Source organism: Bison bison, unplaced genomic scaffold (assembly GCF_000754665.1).
Source record: "Bison bison bison isolate TAMUID 2011002044 unplaced genomic scaffold, Bison_UMD1.0 scf7180017864388, whole genome shotgun sequence".
Lineage (NCBI taxonomy): Eukaryota > Metazoa > Chordata > Mammalia > Artiodactyla > Bovidae > Bison > Bison bison.
In genome coordinates this window covers 6,316,782-6,335,633 of record NW_011494960.1, presented here as the reverse complement: position 1 = coordinate 6,335,633, position 18,852 = coordinate 6,316,782, and the positions used below count along the sequence as shown (strand labels likewise).

At 39.5% G+C, this 18,852-nt stretch overlaps 1 protein-coding gene across 3 annotated transcripts in view; it reads right to left on the bottom strand.

The window, feature by feature from the left end:
* Window positions 1-1,376: 1,376 nt before the first annotated feature.
* HPS5 (Hermansky-Pudlak syndrome 5) overlaps window positions 1,377-18,852 on the bottom strand; it is a 43,991-nt gene continuing 26,515 nt past the window's right edge. For all 3 annotated transcript variants that reach the window (XM_010858448.1, XM_010858447.1, XM_010858449.1), the window contains 9 exons: window positions 18,430-18,507; window positions 17,537-18,117; window positions 16,429-16,549; window positions 16,071-16,226; window positions 14,998-15,117; window positions 13,319-13,432; window positions 11,520-11,626; window positions 4,466-4,736; window positions 1,377-2,895 (listed from right to left, as the gene is read on the bottom strand). In XM_010858448.1, coding sequence (XP_010856750.1) covers window positions 2,835-2,895; window positions 4,466-4,736; window positions 11,520-11,626; window positions 13,319-13,432; window positions 14,998-15,117; window positions 16,071-16,226; window positions 16,429-16,549; window positions 17,537-18,117; window positions 18,430-18,507 — 1,609 coding nt within the window. In that variant the 3' untranslated portion in view covers window positions 1,377-2,834. The remainder of the gene's footprint in view (window positions 2,896-4,465; window positions 4,737-11,519; window positions 11,627-13,318; window positions 13,433-14,997; window positions 15,118-16,070; window positions 16,227-16,428; window positions 16,550-17,536; window positions 18,118-18,429; window positions 18,508-18,852) is intronic.

Below are 18,852 nucleotides of genomic sequence, written 5' to 3'. Positions count from 1 at the left end.
CTCTAGTCTTTCCCATTCTGTTGTTTTCCTCTATTTCTTTGCATTGATCACTGAGGAAGGCTTTCCTATCTCTTCTTACCATTCTTTGGAACTCTGCATTCAGATGCTTATATCTTTCCTTTTCTCCTTTGCTTTTCACTTCTCTTCTTTTCACAGCTATTTGTAAGGCCTCCCCAGACAGCCATTTTGCTTTTTTGCATTTCTTTTCCATGGGGATGGTCTTGATCCCTGTCTCCTGTACAATGTCACGAACCTCATTCCATAGTTCATCAGGCACTCTATCTATCAGATCTAGGCCCTTAAATCTATTCCTCACTTCCACTGTATAATAAGAGATTTGATTCAGGTCATACCTGAATGGTCTAGTGATTTTCCCTACTTTCTTCAATTTAAGTCTGAATTTGGTAATAAGGAGTTCATGATGTGAGCCACAGTCAGCTCCCGGTCTTGTTTTTGTTGACTGTATAGAGCTTCTCCATCTTAGGCTACAAAGAACATAATCAATCTAATCTCGGTGTTGACCATCTGGTGATGTCCATGTGTAGTCCTTGTGTTGTTGGAAGAGGGTGTTTGCTATGACCAGTGCATTTTCTTGGCAAAACTCTATTAGTCTTTGCCCTGCTTCATTCTGTATTCCAAGGCCAAATTTGCCTGTTACTCCAGGTGTTTCTTGACTTCCTACTTCTGCATTCCAGTCCCCTATAATGAAAAGGACATCTTTATTGGGTGTTAGTTCTAGAAGGTCTTGTAGGTCTTCATAGAACATAAAGACAACTTCTTTCCTTAACCTTCATGGACCAACCTCTGCCAGCTTCAAATATTTCTTCTGCAGCTTCCTCATCTCTCTCAGCCTTGCTGTGGATTACGCTCTGGCTAAAGAGAATGCTCTGGTTGGTTTGAGCTTGTATCTAGACTACTAAAAATTTATCCGTATCAGCAACAAGACTGTTTCACTTTTTTCTCATTCTTGTATTCATCAGAGTAGTATTTTTAATTTCCATCGCATACTTTTCCTTCACATTCACAATTTGGCTGTTTGATACAACAGGCCTAGCTTTCAGCCTACTCCAGCTTTCAACATGCTTTCCTCACTTAGCTTAATCATTTCTACCTTTTGATTTAAAGTGAGATGTGTAACTAGTTCTTCCTTTCGCTTGAATACTGAAGAGGCCACTATAAGGTTATTAATTGGCCTATTACTGTGTGTCAGTCAATGGGAAGGCCTGAAGAAAGGGAAAGAGAAGGGGAATAATCGGTTGAAACAGTCATAACACACATTTCTCAATTAAGTTCACTGCCTTACGTGGGTGCAGCGACACCACAAAACATGTACAGCAGTAATGATGAAGATTACTGACAAAGATCTCCATGACAAGTAAGTGGAAAACTCTGTATTTCGTAAGAATCACAAAAATGTGACAGAGACACAAAGTGAGGAAATGCTGTTGGAAAACTGTACTGATGGACTTATTCAACGCAGGGCTGCCACAAATCTCCAATTTGTTTAAAAAAAAAAGAACAGTATCTGCAAAGAACAACAAAACAAAGTGCAATAAAAAGAGGGACGCTCGTACAGTTAACAACCTGGACCCGTGACTGGCATCTTAAGTGCTGGCAGATTTGTGGAAATGAGCCCTTAACCTGCAGAATTCACTGCCATCTCTGGATTGACTTTCTAATGAGTGGAAAGGACACTCAGCTGGTACTGGAGAATTCCTTGGTGTGGGGAAACACACAACACACACACACCCTGCCACATACTGGTGACCAAAACTGTTAGGATTTCCTAACAGGAAGGAACCAACTCTCTAAACTGTTAGACGGCCATTTGTGTCTCTAGTTTTCTGGCTGTGTTATAAATGAAAAAAAAAAGAAGTGAATCATTCAATGTATCCAACATTTTGCCTATTCCACGCTGAGTTTACACCACACCTTCCTGCAAATTACACACAATAAACCTCATGTCTACATTCTAGTCAAATAACATTTTAAATCAGATTTTACATTTATTATTAATAAAACATGCCGTGTTAGTATACAGAAGCCTGAAAATGGTAATCTAGTACTTGGCTTAAATAATACAAGCACCTGCTGCAGTCTTTATCAAGACTCAACCTGCCTATATCATGGTCCTTAAAAAACAAATTTTACAAGTGCATGATTCCTTTGGGCTACTTTACTTAGGAAAGACTGGAGTAAAACATCTCTAGTAATCAATTAGTTTTATATAGGTTCAATTAGAAAATATCAAGCACTAGAAAAAAATATATTCTAAATTAGCTCAATTTAAATATTCATTTTCATTTTTACATTTAATTTGAATCTTCAATGTTTCACTTATTTTATGTGTTAATTACATTCTACCAGGTTTTACTTTGGTAATTTCTCAAGTATCCCAGAGAAGATAAGAAAGAACTAAATTTCTATCAACTACATTGTATGTCTTCATATGACCAGGTTGAGAAACTTTTGCTCCCTGCATAGCAGTCATGACAGGAAAAGAATTCTCCCAGTCCACCAACAAGGAACCAATAATTCTACTGTCCAGCATAAGGGCTGCACAGCTGGGGATATTCACATTCTGCTTCCTTCCAGAGCATTTTGTTTTAGCAAACAAGGACTGATTGCTTTCAAAATTCAACTTTGGTTGAAAAACACTGAGGTCACAAATAGAGCCACAAATGCAGAGGTAACAGACAGGGATGATGATGCTCCCAAAAAGGCGCTGGATCTCCGGTGGGGCCTTTCCTTCAAGAACAAATGTGTTCAGGAGGCTCAGGAGCACAACTCAGTCTTTCTCAACATGTCGGGACACCCTGCTGTGTCTTCTTCAGCTAGGCCTGTTGAGACCACAGAAACCGATCACATTTTTCGAGCATGCTTTGTATCAAGGCTCTGAAATCCCAAAGAAAAGAAACAAGCAAATTTAGTTGTCATTGTTTACTCTTTTCAGAAGTAAAGGATTCAATAAGCTGACTGACTCTGTGCATCAAAAGACAAAACTAACAGAGTGAAAAGGCGTCCTATGAATATGACACCTTCTCCTATACAATAGGGGAAAATATTTGCAAATCATGTATCTCAGAGGTTAATATCCACAATATGTAAAGAACTCATATGACCAAAAAAAAAAAAATGCAATTTAAAAATGGGCAAAAAACTTGAACAGGTATTTTTCCAAAGATGACATTCAAATGGCCAACAAGCATATGAAAACGTGTTCAATACCACTAATCACTATCATCTCATGCCCATTAGGGTAGATAACTATCAAAAAGTAATAGTAATAACTAGTGTTGGCAGGGATGTGGAGTAACAGGAACCCCTGTGCACCACTGGTGGAAATGCAGAATGGTGCGGGATCCATGGAAATTAGTATAGGAGTGTCTCAAAAAATTAAAAACACAAGTACCATCTGATCCAGCAACTCCACACCTGGGTATGCACCCAAAAGAACTGAATGCAGGGTCTCAAAGAGAGATTTGTATCCTCATGTTCACAGCAGCATTACTCAAAATAGCAAGAGGCAGAAGCAACCCAAGTGGCTATCAAGAGATGAGCGGATAAACAAAATGTGGTTATATACACATAACAAAATATTACTCAGTCCCAGGAAAAAAGGAAACTGTCAAATGCTGCAACACGGTTAAGGACAGTAGGCTAAGTGAAATAAGCCAGCCACAAAAAGACACACAAATAGGACCACAAATGCAGAGGTAACAGACCCTGTCTGTTACCTCTGCATTTGCGATCCCAGACAGAAAGAACAGTGCTTGCCAGGGAGGGGGCAGAGGGAGGAGGGGGGAATCGTGGGGACAGAGTTTCAGTTCTGTAAGATGAAAAAGTTCTGGAAATTAACTGCACAATGACACGAATATACTTAACATGACTGAACCAACTACTTAAAAATGGTCATGTTATCTGTATTTTACCACAATTTTTAAAAATAAAATTTTTTTTTAAAAAAACTGACTGAGATGATTAGGTGGGTGTATGTGTGTGTGTGTGTGAGTCACTCAGTCGTGTCCGAATCTTTGCGACCCCATGGACTGTAGCCCACCAGGCTCCTCTGTCCATGGGATTCTCCAGGCAAGAATACTGGAGTGGACTGCCATTCCCTTCTCCAGGGGATCATCCCAACCCAGGGATCAAACCCCGGTCTCCTGCATTGCAGGTATTAGGTATGTGGTACAAATAGTATTCTTAAAGAACTGAGTATACATCATATTTGGGTATCCACATCGACCTACAAGTGTCTTGGTCACGACTATGAACAAAGTATTACTTTAGCCTCGTCCCTTAATCACCTAAATCAACAGAGTAGTCTCTGTCCCCCCATCTGTGAGGGGTTGGGAATATGTGATCTATACAGTCCCGTCCCGCTCTGAACATTTGTGGGATTCTACACTCCCCAAGTGCTTGTGGACAGGGCAGGACGAAGGCAGGACAGACAGACATTAATTACCTCTGCCTTTTCTCGGCAATTCTCAGGATATCACAGGTTCTGGTAAACCTCTCTGACAGGTCCAGGGTCAAACCACATTCCTGGAGCAGTGACCAGGCCCGGTCTGGGCCCATGGCCTTAGCTAATAGGAGGGCCACGTTCTCCACAGTGATAGGGGAAGGCCCATCGCTGAAGTTTCCATCTGGTGACTGCTGGGGGGCTGGCTTTGTGCTTGTGTTCTGCACCAGATGTAGGAGAAGCTTCCATTCTTCCACAGTTTCTGGGATCCAACCTATGCAAACACACAGAAACAATGTGGGCTCTGAGCACTCTGCCTGCATACAGGAGAAACCATTCGGAAAAATGTTTCATACCAAACATAAAAATATTAAAAGAACATAATCTCACCATTCCAACACAAAGCTGTTTTCTGAATATTTGTTGAATAAATAGCTCAAGACAAGGAGAAGCCATGAAATTAGCCTCTACATTCTTTCATTTGCTCACGCAGTAATAACCCAGGGTACACTCCATGCTGCTGCTGCTGCTGCTAAGTCGCTTTAGTCGTGTCCGACTCTGTGCGACCCCATAGACGGCAGCCCACCAGACTTCCCCGCCCCTGGGATTCTCCAGGCAAGAACACTGGAGTGGGTTGCCATTTCCTTCTCCAATGCATGAAAGTGAAAAGTGAAAGTCAAGTCTCTCAGTCGTGCCCAACTCTTAGCAACCCCATGGACTACAGCCTACCAGGCTCCTCTGTCCATGGATTTTCCAGGCAAGAGTACTGGACACTTCATGCTAGGCACTGAATATGAATGTGAAAGACAGACATGATGAGTCCTGCACTGCTGTGGAGCTTATGGTCTAGTAAAGGACAAAGAACTTAGTAAACACGTAAACAAATCTATGTTTATAAATTGTGCTAAGTGCTTGCTATAAAGGAAAAGATCAAAGAGCCATTCAAGAGGCTGGCAAGTTTTGGACAGTTTTTTTTCTTTTTCTTTTTTCTTGAGGATCAGAGGAGGGTTCTATGAGAGTGACATTTAAGCAAAGAGCTGAAAGATGAGACAAGTTCACCACGTGTGTGCATATGACCTGTATGCATGTGACATACATGCATGGAAGGTGTCAGGAAGGAGGGGCGAAAGAGCTTACGTTTCTGATCAAGGAAATATGGAAGATGACACAGGAAGAAACCAGGTGATTTCAAGGAACTCAAAGGTGGAAGTGAGGATTGAGAATGAGATGACAGGGCCAGGCCATAAGGGACCAGCTTAAGAATCTAGACTTCAAGTCAAGTGTAAGGAGTTTCAAGGAGGAGAGCCACATAACCCAATTTTTCTTTACAAGAACCATTCTGAGCTTCAGTAACATGGTGGAGTGAAAAGCTACCTTAGTCTCCCCCATTCATCCGACATGTTTCAACCAGTAAAACACTCACAACGCCCCAAAGGAGGTGCCTGCGTCCAACACACCAAGATACTGGAGAATTTCCCACACAAATGCACAACTACAGGTGGTGAACTGGAACACATAGACGGGGCAGGACCAAGGGAACAATAGAGACGGTGCCCGCAGGGCCCAGACCTCCAGCCCCAGAGAGGTTGGTAGGAGCAGGGGAGGTGGTGCACATGGCTCCAGTCACCCCCCGCCAAAGCCGCAAAGCCCAGGAATCTTACGACACTGGACATGGCTACTCTTCCCTACTCCTGGCTTCCTCCACAACAACAGTGGAACCTGCCACTCAAGGGATCCTGAACAGGAGGTGCACCAGGCGGCTATGCCAGCAACACTGGCAGAAGTAAGGTATCCATGGCCCCACAGGTACAAGAAATGATAATGAAGGCCACAGGGCAGTCAGAGGTGGAGGGCACCAAATGCTAACTTTCAAACATGAACAGAAGCAGCTGAGGGAAGAGAACCCAAAACGTGTGCTACGGCGCCATCTGCTGGAAAACAAAGGAAAGGCCTCTAATTTATAACCTATGGTGTTATCAGAGTCAAGCAGAGAGGTTACTTGCTACTTTTTTTTAACTTTACAATATTGTATTGGTTTTGCCATATATCAAAATGAATCTGCCCGGTATACATGTGTACTTGCTACTTTAAATGTGCCAGCAGAGGAACAATTTCATCAAACATCATGAAGAACCATAGTAACACTTTTATCACAAAAGTACAATGACAATTCTCCAGTAACCACACTTAAAGTTACAGAATATTGTGAGCTAACTGATAAGAGAATTCAAAACAGCCTTCATGAAGAAAGTCAAAGAGCTACAAAAAAAGAGCAAAACAGAGAGGCAGTTCAATGAACTCAGGAATAAAAGTGAACAGAGAGGAAAAAATGAATGAACAGAGGAATACTTTACTAAAGAGTTTAAAACTCTAAGAAAGGAGGACTTATTCGGTGATCCAGTGATTAAGACTCTGCACTTCCAATGCAAGGGGCACGGGCTTGAACCCTAGTCAGGGAACTAAGATTCCACATGTCCTGGGATACAAGGAGGGTTGTGTACACAAATCAATTCACATAAACACATTAACAAAATCAAGGACGAAAAGCATATGATCATTTCAATAGATGCAGAAAAAGCATATGACAAGATTCAATGCCCATTTATGATAAAAGAAATTCAATAAAGTGGGTATAGAAGGAACATAATGCAACATAAAAAGGCCATATACGACAAATCCAGAACTAATATCATTTTCAATGATGAAAAACTGAAAGCTAGTCCTCTAAAATCAGGAACAAGACAAGGATGCCCACTCTCACCACTCTTATTCAACATAGTACTGGAAATCTTCCAGTAGAGCAATCAGGCAAGAAAAAGAAATCAAAGGCATCCAAGTAGGAAAGGAAGAAGTGAAACTCACTATTTGTGGATGACGTGATTTTATATACAGAAAACCCTGAAGACAAGAACTATTAGAAATAAAAAATGAATACAGTTGCAGGGTACAAATCAACATTCAAAAATCTGTTAGAAGGGGCTTCCCTGGTGGCTCTGTGGTAAAGAATCCATCTGTCAATGAAGGAGTTGTGGGTTCGATTCCTGGGTCAGGAAGATCCCACATGCCACAGAGCAACTAAGTCTATGCACCACAACTTCTGAGCCTGTGCTCCAGAGGCCGGGAGACGCAACTACTGAGCCCACGTGCTGCCAACTACTGAAGCCTGAGCACCTAGAGCCTGAGCTCCACGACAAGAGAAACCCACAAAGAGAAACCCATGCAGCAGTGAAGACCTAGCACAGCTAAAAGTAACTGAATACAATTTTTAAAAAAATCTGTTGTATTTCTATACGCTAACAATGAGCTAGCAGAAAAAGAAATTAAGAAAACAATTCAATCTACAATGAAAACAAAAAGAATACGATATTTATGAATAGGTTTAACCAAGGAAGTGAAAAACCTATACACTGAAAACTGTAAGACACACTGGAAAGAAACTGAAGAAGGCACAAATAAATGGAAAGATACTGCCTGCTCATGGACTGAAAGAGTTAACACTGTTAAAATGTCCATATTTCCAATGCATGCTATGGATTCAATGCAATCCTTACTGAAATCCCAGAAACATTTTTCCACAGAAATAAGACAAAAAATTCTAAGATTTATATGTAACCATGAAAGACCCCAAAATAGCCAAAACAATCCTGAATGAAAAGAACAAAGCTGGAGATATCACACGCCCTGATTTCAAACTATATTACAAAACCATAGTAATCAAAACAGCATGGTAGTGGCAGAAAAACAGATACATAGATCAATGGAATAAAACAGAGTCCAGAAATAAACCCATACACGTACGGACAATTAATACAAAACAAAGGAACAAGGCACATCCAATGGAGAAAGGATAGTGTCTTAAATAAATGGTGTTGGGGACACTGCTGGGGACATTTTTTTGCATGAGGCAAAAAAATGAAAGTAGACCACGATCTCACACCATACACAAGAACCAACTCAAAATGGATTAAAGACTTAAATAGACTCAAAACCATTAAACTAGAAGAAAACACAGACACAGCTCTCTTTGACATCAGTCTTAGCAATATCTTTCTAGATAGGTCTCCTCAGGCAAGGGAAATGAGCAAAAATAAACAAACAGGACTATATCAAACTAAAAAGCTTCTGCACAGGAAAAGAAACCATCCATAAAATGACAAGATGATCTACCAAATGGGAGAAGACATTTAAAATGATAAGGGGTTAATAACCAAAAATACACAATTGGTTGAAAAACTGGTCAAAGGCACTAAATAGATTTTTCCCAAAGATGACATACAGATGGGCAACAAGCAAATGAAAAGATGTTATGCATCACTAATTATTCAGTTCAGTTTAGTTCAGTTGCTCAGTGATGTCCAACTTTTTGTGACGCCATGAACCGCAGCACGCCAGGCCTCCCTGTCCACCACCAACTCCCGGAGTTCACCCAAACCCATGTCCATCGAGTCGCTGATGCCATCCAACCATCTCATCCTCTATCATCCCCTTCTCCTCCTGCCCTCAATCTTTCCCAGCATCAGGGTCTTTTCAAATGAGTCAGCTCCTCACATCAGGTGGCCAAAGTATTGGAGTTTCAGCTTCAACATCAGTCCTTCCAATGAACACCCAGGACTGATCTCCTTTAGAGTGGACTGGTTGGATCTCCTTGCAGTCCAAGGGACTCTCAAGAGTCTTCTCCAGCACCATAGTTCAAAAGCATCAATTCTTCAGCACTCAGCTTTCTTTACAGTCCAACTCTCACATCCATACATAATTACTGGAAAAACCATAGCCTTGACTAGACGGACCTTTGTTGACAAAGTAATGTCTCTACTTTTCAATATGCTGTCTAGGTTGGTCATAACTTTCCTTCCAAGGAGTAAGTGTCTTTTAAGTTTATGGCTGCAATCACCATCTGCAGTGATTTTGGAACCCAGAAAAAAAATAAAGTCAGCCATTGTTTCCACTGTTCTATTTCTATGAAGTGATGGGACCAGATGCCATGATCTTAGTTTCCTGAATGTTGAGCTTTAAGCCAACTTTTTCACTCTCCTCTTTCACTTTCATCAAGAGGCTCTTTAGTTCCTCTTCACTTTCTGCCATAAGGGTAGTGTCATCTGCATATCTGAGGTTATTGATATTTCTCCTGGCAATCTTGATTACAGCCTGTGCTTCTTCCAGCCCAGCATTTTTCATGATGTACTCTGCATGTAAGTTAAATAAGCAGGATGACAACATACAGCCTTGACGTACTCCTTTTCCTATTTGGAACCAGTCTGTTGTTCCATGTCCAGTTCTAACTGTTGCTTCCTGACCTGCATACAGGTTTCTCAAGAGGCAGGTCAGGTGGTCTGGTTTTCCCATCTCTTTCAGAATTTTCCAGTTTATTGTGACCCACACAGTCAAAGGCTTTGGCATAGTCAATAAAGCAGAAATAGATGTTTTTCTGGAACTCTCTTGCTTTTTCCATGATCCAGCAGATGTTGGCAATTTGATCTCTGGTTCCTCTGCCTTTTCTAAAACCAGCTTGAATATCTGGAAGTTCACTAATTATTAGGGAAATGCAAATCAAAATCATATGAGATACCACTTCACACATGCCAGAATAGCTATCATCAAAAAGTCTACAAATAGCAAATATTGGCAAGGATGCAGAGAAAAAGGAACTGTTTGCACTGCTGGGAATGTAAACTGATGCAGCCACAGTTGAAAACAGGGAGGTCTCTCAAAAAACTACCATCTGATCCAGCAATCCCACTTCTAACATTTATCCAAAGAATATGAAAACACTATCGGAAAAGATCTATGCACCCCTATGCTCACTGCAGCACTATTTATAATAGCCAAGATGTGGAATCAACCTAAGTGCCCTTCAATAGATGAAAGGATAAAGATGTCACACACACACACACACACACACACACACACACACACAGATTATGGAATATTTCTCAGCCATTAAAAAAAAGAAGAAATCTTGCCACTTGTGGAACACAGATGGACCTTGAGGGTATTATGCTAAGTGCAATAAGTCAGACAAAGACAAACACCACATGATTTCACTCGTAGGTAGAATACACAAAACAAACAAAAACAAAACAAATGAACAAACCAAACAAAAACAAACATGTAGATACGAAGAACAGAGCAGTAGCTACCAGAGGGGATGGAGCCGGGGCAGGTGAACCGGGTAAATGGGAACAAACGATGACAGACGGAAACTAAACTTTTAGCAGTGAGCTCTATGCTGAAGCTGAAACTCCAGTACTTTGGCCACCCCATGCAAAGAGTTGACTCATTGGAAAAGACCCTGATGCTGGGACGGATTAGGGGCAGGAGGAGAAGGGGACAACAGAGGATGAGATGGCTGGATGGCATCACTGACTCGACGGACATGAGTTTGCGTGAACTCCGGGAGTTGATGGACAAGGAAGCCTGGCGTGCTGCGATTCATGGGATCGGAAAGAGTTGGACATGACTGAGTAACTGAACTGAACTGAACTACATAGACTGATGAAAACTGATGAAAATTAAAAAAAAAAAAGTACCTTAATACTTGTAAAGGCTTAGGAAAATCTGACTGCTACTCTAAGTTCATCTTCATGATCTCTAACTTTGGGCTGTGTAAAAAGGCAACAGGATGCAGAGAAAAAAACCTGAGCACGAGCTTTAGAGACGATTGGACCTGGCCTGAACCCCAGTTCCAGCATTAACCAGTTGTATGACTGTGGGGAAACTAACTGTTCTTTTTCTGAGCCTCAATTATAGCTTCTGTAAAACAGAAGTAATAGTAACTATCCCACAGGTTTGTTATTTCATTTAAACTAGATGGAAAAGCATCTAGTAGAATGCCTCACACATTAGGCACTCATGAAATAGAAAAGTTGCCTGTAGTTTATTTCTAGTTATGATTTCACGATATACCAAGTAGTAAGGATCCAAAAAAACTCCACGAATTTGGCAAGTAGCTAGAATAAAGAAAATGACCATTGAAATGTTTACCATGTATCTTTACCGGAAAGCCTGTAGTGATTTCTAAAATACTGTAACCAAGAGTAACCAATTGGAATTTACATACCATTGTCCCCTTCCATCAGGCTCATATCATTCAGATACACAATGTTGGTGAAGGCCTCTCTTCTTCTCTCCAGCTCCAAACAGAGAATAAGATATCCAGGCCAGAAACTTTAAAGAGACCAAAGGTGGTGAGAAGAACAAAAGGCAGTGAATTTATACGGCATTGTGCTGTCCAACACAGTAATATTAGCCACGTATGGCTATTTACATTTATTTATTTTTGGCTGTGCCATGAGGCATGTGGGATCTTAATTTCCCAACTAGTGATGGTTCCCATGTTCCCTGAACCTTGGAAGCATAGAGTCTCATCCACTGGACTGCCAAGGAAGTCCCTATTTACATTTAAATTAAATAAAATTTAAAAGCCAGTTCTTCAGTTGACCAATACATATTTCAAGGATTTAATGGCCACATGTGACTAGTAACTACCGTATTGGACAGCGTGATAAAATATTTTTAGGATACTTTCATTTCCTCAGAAACTAGAACACTTACAAAAAAAAAAACAAAAATTAAAGTTAGTGATAAATACTAATTTCTTGGTGGCTCAGACAGTAAAGCATCTGCCTACAATGCAAGAGACCTGGGTTTAATACCTGGGTTGGGAAGAACCCCCAGGGGAGAAAATGGCAACCCATTCCAGTATTATTGCCTGAGAAATCCCACAGACAGAGGAGCCTGGTGGGCTATGGTCCATGGGGTCACAAACAGTCGGACACAACAGTGACTAAGCATGAACTCAAGGCCAAGCCCCAACTATCAGACTTTTAAGCTTATATACTTTATAAACTTTAAGGTTTAATACAAAACGAGCATATTTCTTCCCCAAACATGCAAACTTTGGCAGTTCTCCCTGACTCTCCCCTTCCTCATTTCCTATACCCAGTACCTACAGCTCCCACCGTGTGTTCCTTTGAAATGTCCCACTGGCTGTGCTCTTTCTGTTGCCCTGGAATCAATTCAGTCATACCTGAATTACTGCACCAGGTTCCTAGCTGGCCTTTATTTCTTGTGTCCAATCCTTCTCACGTATGAACTAGAAACCTTCATCTGTCATGCCATTTTTGTACCAAAAAGTTTAAAAGGGTCTCTGCTGACCATAAATTCTTTTAACCACCTTTCAAGGTCTTATATGATCTCATGACCCCCCACCTGGCCAGTCTCACCCCTCATTACCAATGAACAAATTTGCATCAAGTGCCTACTACTTTATGAACTATGCACTGAGGGAAAAGGAAGACGCATGTCCCTATCTCCAAAAGACTGTAATCCAGGGGAAGCCAAAGATAACATGAGATAACACCTTTGGGCTATAAATAACTGACTAACACGTGATACGGATAAAAAGCCCTGTCAGTTCATGGCCTTGATCTTGCTGTTTGTCTCAGCTGACCTGCCCTCTATCTGGCTCATTTTTAAATACAAACCTTCCCCATTCTTAGGGCTTACATCCAAGTCTCACCTCCTCCCTGAGCCCATTCTGATCTCTCCCTTCCCAGAAACTGTATCAATTACAACTTGTATCACACAGCCTGGTACTTAATTAAATATACCTGAGAACTGGAGTGACCAACTAAGCAGAAGAGGGAGAGAGGGACAAGCATGGACCAGTCTCATGTACACATAAAATAAAATATGCTCAAAATTTAAAACAAAAAAAGATGCTTATTAGCACTTAAAAAAGCACTTTAGCCAAAAGAAAAAAATGACAAAGCATATACCTTCAGTCCCTTAACTACAAAGTTATTAACTAAAATGACTCTAAACTTAACTTCAGCTTCTAGGAAAATTCTCACTTACCCATGAGACCTACAGATGTCAGTCATTTTCTCTTTTGTTGTAAAATCTGCAGGAAGTTTAATCAGATGAAGGATGAGCTGACTGTAACCCCAGGAAAACAAGTGAGAATGAGGCCTGAGAATTGAAAAAATATCAGTATATTAGGAAATAAACTCTACAAAAATGCTTATTCGTCAGCTAATATGTAAGAATAGAGTTTTAATTATATTTTTTCCATCATTATATTTTTCAAACATTTCTACTTGGCTTTCAAAACATTAAAATCACTATCTTTCCTATGACAAATACCTGTTTATTTTTTTAAATTATACATTTTAGAAATCAAAAGAAAATTCAAAATTCTATCATTCACAGCCACTTTATATCTTTTCAGACCTTTTTTCTAGGCATGTAAGGCAGGCATTTTGGGAACTTTTAAAAAGTGTCTTTAGGGAGAAAACATAAGGAACATATCTGATATAAGCATCAACATGCATTTTTTATGAATTCTGGGTTTTTCAAATACCTTATTCAAGACTCTATATTGTATTTGGTTGCACTGAACAGCTTCAGCCGCATGCAACAAATTCTGATAAATTCTCTTTTCATTTTTGTTCTGTTACAAATGTTTTTTAATTTACCTTGTTACAGATTCTTAGATACACCCATCATTCCAAAGTGGACATTTAATTTCCAAATACTTGGGGCTTTTAAAGTATCCTTGATATTAATTTCTCATTTTTATATTAATTTCTCATTAAATGCTTCTCCTCTGCAACCACCATCTATGTCTTTTCTGTCCTTTAACTTTATTAAGGCTTTCAATGGCTGAGTCAAAAATCTCTCTTGATAAATGTCACATTGCACTTGAAAATACATGGGTTATTTTGAAATATCTTTTGATATTGCTTTCTAACGTAATTTCACAGTGATAAGAGAACAGACTCTATGATTTCAATACCTTTAGACCATGAAATTTTTGCACCTTGTTTTATGTCCCTGGATATGTTCCAGTGACTCCTGGTTGATAATCTTTTGGAATATGAACAGAATTTATACCCTGCTGTTGTGTGAAAATTGTGTAAATCTTAACTATGTTGAATTGGTTCATAGTGCTTTTCAGGTCTACTAAATCCTTCTGTTTTTCTATTCATTCTATTAATTATTCTGAGTTTGATACTGAAACTCCAACTAAAAAATAATTGTAACATACAGTGGAACTATATGTAACTTTGTTCTGTATTTTCCAAGTCTCCTATAAAGGTGTTATACTTTCACAATTTAAAAAAGAAAAAAAATTTATAGATTAAGCATTGTCTAGAAATCCCTTGGCAAATTTCTAGGAAGAAAATACACAAACAAATACACACACACTTTTCCCTCTAATACAAGTTTAATCACCAAGAGTTCTTAATGTTGGTCCATGGAAGAGTTTCAGAGGCCAAGTTTAATTCTCTGAAATCATGTGCAAAATTCTCCATGAATGTGTATTTTTCTGACAGGAATCATCAGATTCTCAAAGGGTCTGTGATTCAAAACAAATGTTCAGAACTACTAGGCAATACACTCAGTGTGATTACTAACAGGACTTGGGTAACTCTCTTCCACAGCTGTTTCTAAAGTAAGCCCTGAATGCTCTATATGAATAAACTAGTTCTGTTCCAAAGGAGCAGCCAAGCTTAGAAATGACTCCTTTATACCTGGGGTTTCCTTCATCATCCATAGTGCTGGTGCTTGGGGGAGCATCATGGGACACAGCCAACAGCAGCCAATCCAACCTTAAAGACTCTGGCTGTAGAAGGGACTCAAGGAAGGACGGCCTAAGAGAAAGTTGGAGAGAAAAATTATCAATATTCATGTTGAGAAAGGAAAGACAAAATGTGCAGATGTGATGAGAATGGTATTAAGGGATCAATATAGTGGACGAAACAACCTGAAAAACCTTCTGCTAAAAAATGGATAGAAGTGCTGGTGAAAATCTTATAGCCTTTTAAATGAACAGTTGGGCTTCAAGATAAAAAGGAAAACACCAAAGAGCCAAAAAAAGAAAGAAAGAAAGAAAGAAATACTAGTATATCAAATGTGAACCAATCAGAAAAGGGGAGAGGGGAAGTTGCCATTCTCAATAATCTAGGGACGTGTGTTTACTGCCACGGAGATATAGGAAAAGAGGCCTCAGCCCAAAGAGGCTGAGACAGCTGGAACTGAGAGCCACCCACAGAAAGCTGGGATATCATCACAAAAAGGAAGCAGAAAATCCACTCACTGGCAGGGAAAACAAGGAAGTTTATCAGTCTTAACCTAGGCCCTGAAGCAGGAGTTTAACTTCACACTGTTGATCTGAGAATCTGAGAGGGAGAGAGGCAGGACAGAGAAGTGTGGTTAGGTGCACATTTGTGATGCGCACTGTGATTTGTGAAAGAGTGGTACATGACTGCCAAAGTCCTCCTCTTCTACAGCAGGTACCTCAATTCTGTGGCAGTTAACAGTAAAAAGGTTTCAACTGATTATACGAGAGAAGTAATGCTCCATCAAGAGAAAGTGAAAGTCACTCAGTCCTGTCTGACTCTTTGCAAACCCATGGACTATACAGTCCATGGAATTCTCCAGGCCAGAATGCTGGAGTGGGTAGCTGTTCCCTTCTCCAGGGGATCTTCCCAACCCAGGGATCGAAACCACACTGCAGGAGGATTCTTTACCAGCTGAGCCACAAAGGAAAGGAAAGTCTTTATAAAAAAAGAAAGAGAGTCTGCAAATATTCTTTCCCTCTCACCGTTGATCTTCGGGCCTTGATTTCACCAGACTGTCTAAATAGGCCAAAAACTGAACAGGATTATGATGACAAAGTTGCATGACATCTGAAGGCAAAATGGATGGGTAAAACCTGATTAAGGATCGAAGGGCTGATTCTCCAAATTTCTCATACAATCTGCAATTAAAAACAAAACATGTTAGTCTCCCACTTCAGTAAGATAATATAACTTGGTTACATTATCTACATATTTATTAGAAATGAAAATAAATATACTAACAAGAAGCTGCTCAACATGTGATAGAGGAAAACTTTAGAGACTAAGACCAAGAAAATGCCTGGGCTTTAATGTATATGAACAACATATAGGACCACTCACCGGGCAGCATATGCAATCAACAAAGGACTGTCAAAAGGAACAGAGTCCTCCAATAACTTTAATCTTGTTGGAAGGTCTCCTTCTTCCATCTTTATATGTGTCGGACTGGAACTCACCATTTCTAAAAGACAAAGCACACCCTTTTCCCTTCATCTCATAGCTGAAAAAACTTAATTCACGAACACATTAATCAACAATCCACAACATTTGTAAAGCATCACAGGAGAGACAAAAAACACAAGAGAGACAATCTCTGCTTTTAAGATCCGTAAAATCAAACTGGGAGACAAAGCATACTCAACAAGACAAAGGGACAGATAACCAATATGTAAGTGACTATTACTATTGAAAAAGCCTTCTTTTTATATGTATTATCCATATTACATATATAAGCTATTATATATACTATATATATATATATAGTATATATACATAGTACATATGTACCATTAATGCCCAATTCCTTAATTTTTTTTCTAGAACTGGTATCCCTAATCCATCTTTTGGAACATCTGTCCTCGGTGGATATATTAGCAAGAAATAAACTATTCTATCTGCATTACTATGAAGTACCATAGCACTTGAGCCTACTCAGCTATTATGATCCCTCTGTGCCTCACTTTCCTCATCTACTAAAGAGAATGCCACCATCCACTCCAAGTGTCAGAAGGAGGAAATGAAACGATGCCAGAAAAGAGTTCAGAGTTAATAACTAGCACATGTAAGTACTTAGACATATGATCTCTCTATCAGTAAGTTATATTAGGGATTTTCTGGTTTTCACATATCAGCATTTATGAAACTTTGCTTAAATCCAACTTCTCCAACACTGCTACATCATTTTCTCAATGACTGTGAGAAAAATAAAACCAATTTCTTATAATAGCTGCAAGAACTATTAAAAACTAAATTGAGTTGTAGATCAATTTCTTAAAAAAGGAACAATCTCAACAGAAAACTAAATTAAATTGAGTAGAAAACTAAATGGATGGTTGACCAGAACAGCAATGATTTTCTACTTAAATATTTTTCTTTAAACTTAAAAATGTCAACATGCTATTGACCTCTATACAAATTTTTATCTTTAGTAAGGCAATCTGATTATTACCTTTCAATCCTTCAATAAAAGTATCCCAAACACAAGGACTTTTAGGGTAACTCAGCTTGATGCTCTCCTTTGCTCTTTTCAAATCCAGAAGAAAAAAGTACTTCTTTAGGAACTGACAAGTCAGCATTTCAAGAGAGCACTGCTGCAAAGTGTGGTCGCCATGTCCACTGGCACTTTTGATCTCAGAATTCAACACACTCAATTCCAAACACAATGTTGTCAATTCAGCCAGATCCTTCTGAAGACTGTCTGCTATACTCCAAGGAGAACATATTTGGAAAACGTCATCATCCAAGGGCTCCCTCAGACTATTTACAGATTCACATGCTGTTTGATCAATAGTTTCTTCATTGCCTAAAGAGTCCCTTTCTTCTTTTTCATATTCTTCATCTAATATTCCCTTTCTTGACTCATCAAGCAATTGCATATCCTGGTTTGATTCCACGGATGAGCTGCCAGTATCTGAAATGCCTGAAAAGTCCTTCACGGCAAATGTCTTTTCTAACTGTGAAAGCCACTCCCGTAAAACCATTCTCAGGGACTTCGGTTCAAATAAAACCAGTGGGTCCTGTAGCTTGCTCCTACACAAGACAGACAAGTATGAAACTTACGTTTTATGTGGTTTTTCAAAAACAAATAGTTTCATGTTAAATAAGCCTAACAGAGACAACATTACTTATCTGAATAAATGTTCCTTTTCAATATTTTTTTTCAACTCTTTAAATAAAAATGATCTTAGTATAAAGACAACAAGGAGAACATTAGCTTAGTACTAATTCTTGAATTTCAATGCCCAGTGAAGCCATCTCTGCCCCATATTGTCTCAGGACCATTACTTATGGTCTCATAAAGTCATTCACACTTACTATAAAACTTCATTCACAAATACTCACATTGCTTCTGCTGTTGCCATTGTGAGCTCTTGGAACTTGTCCTCTTCTGGAGGGTAACTAGTTATTTCTTCTTTTCCTCTAGAAAAGTATGAAAAAAGTTACAGCGGATTAGAACTTCCTTGGGTAAATACTTCTAAGTACTCACTAAATGGTACCTATTGTACTTAATGTTACACGAAGCAAACACACAAGTATAAAAAAAATGGTCCATGGCTTCAAGATGAGTAAGCTCAAGTCAGAAAGAAAGGCATGAAAAAAAACTCTATTACAAAAGAGAACAAAATAAACGCTAAAGAGAAGAATAAGCACTGTGCTCTGGGCACAGAAAAAGGAATAATTACTCTGACTAGGCAATCCAGAGGGCTTTCGAGGTGGGGCTAGTGGTAAAGAACCCACCTGCCACTGCAGAAGACACAAGAGCTG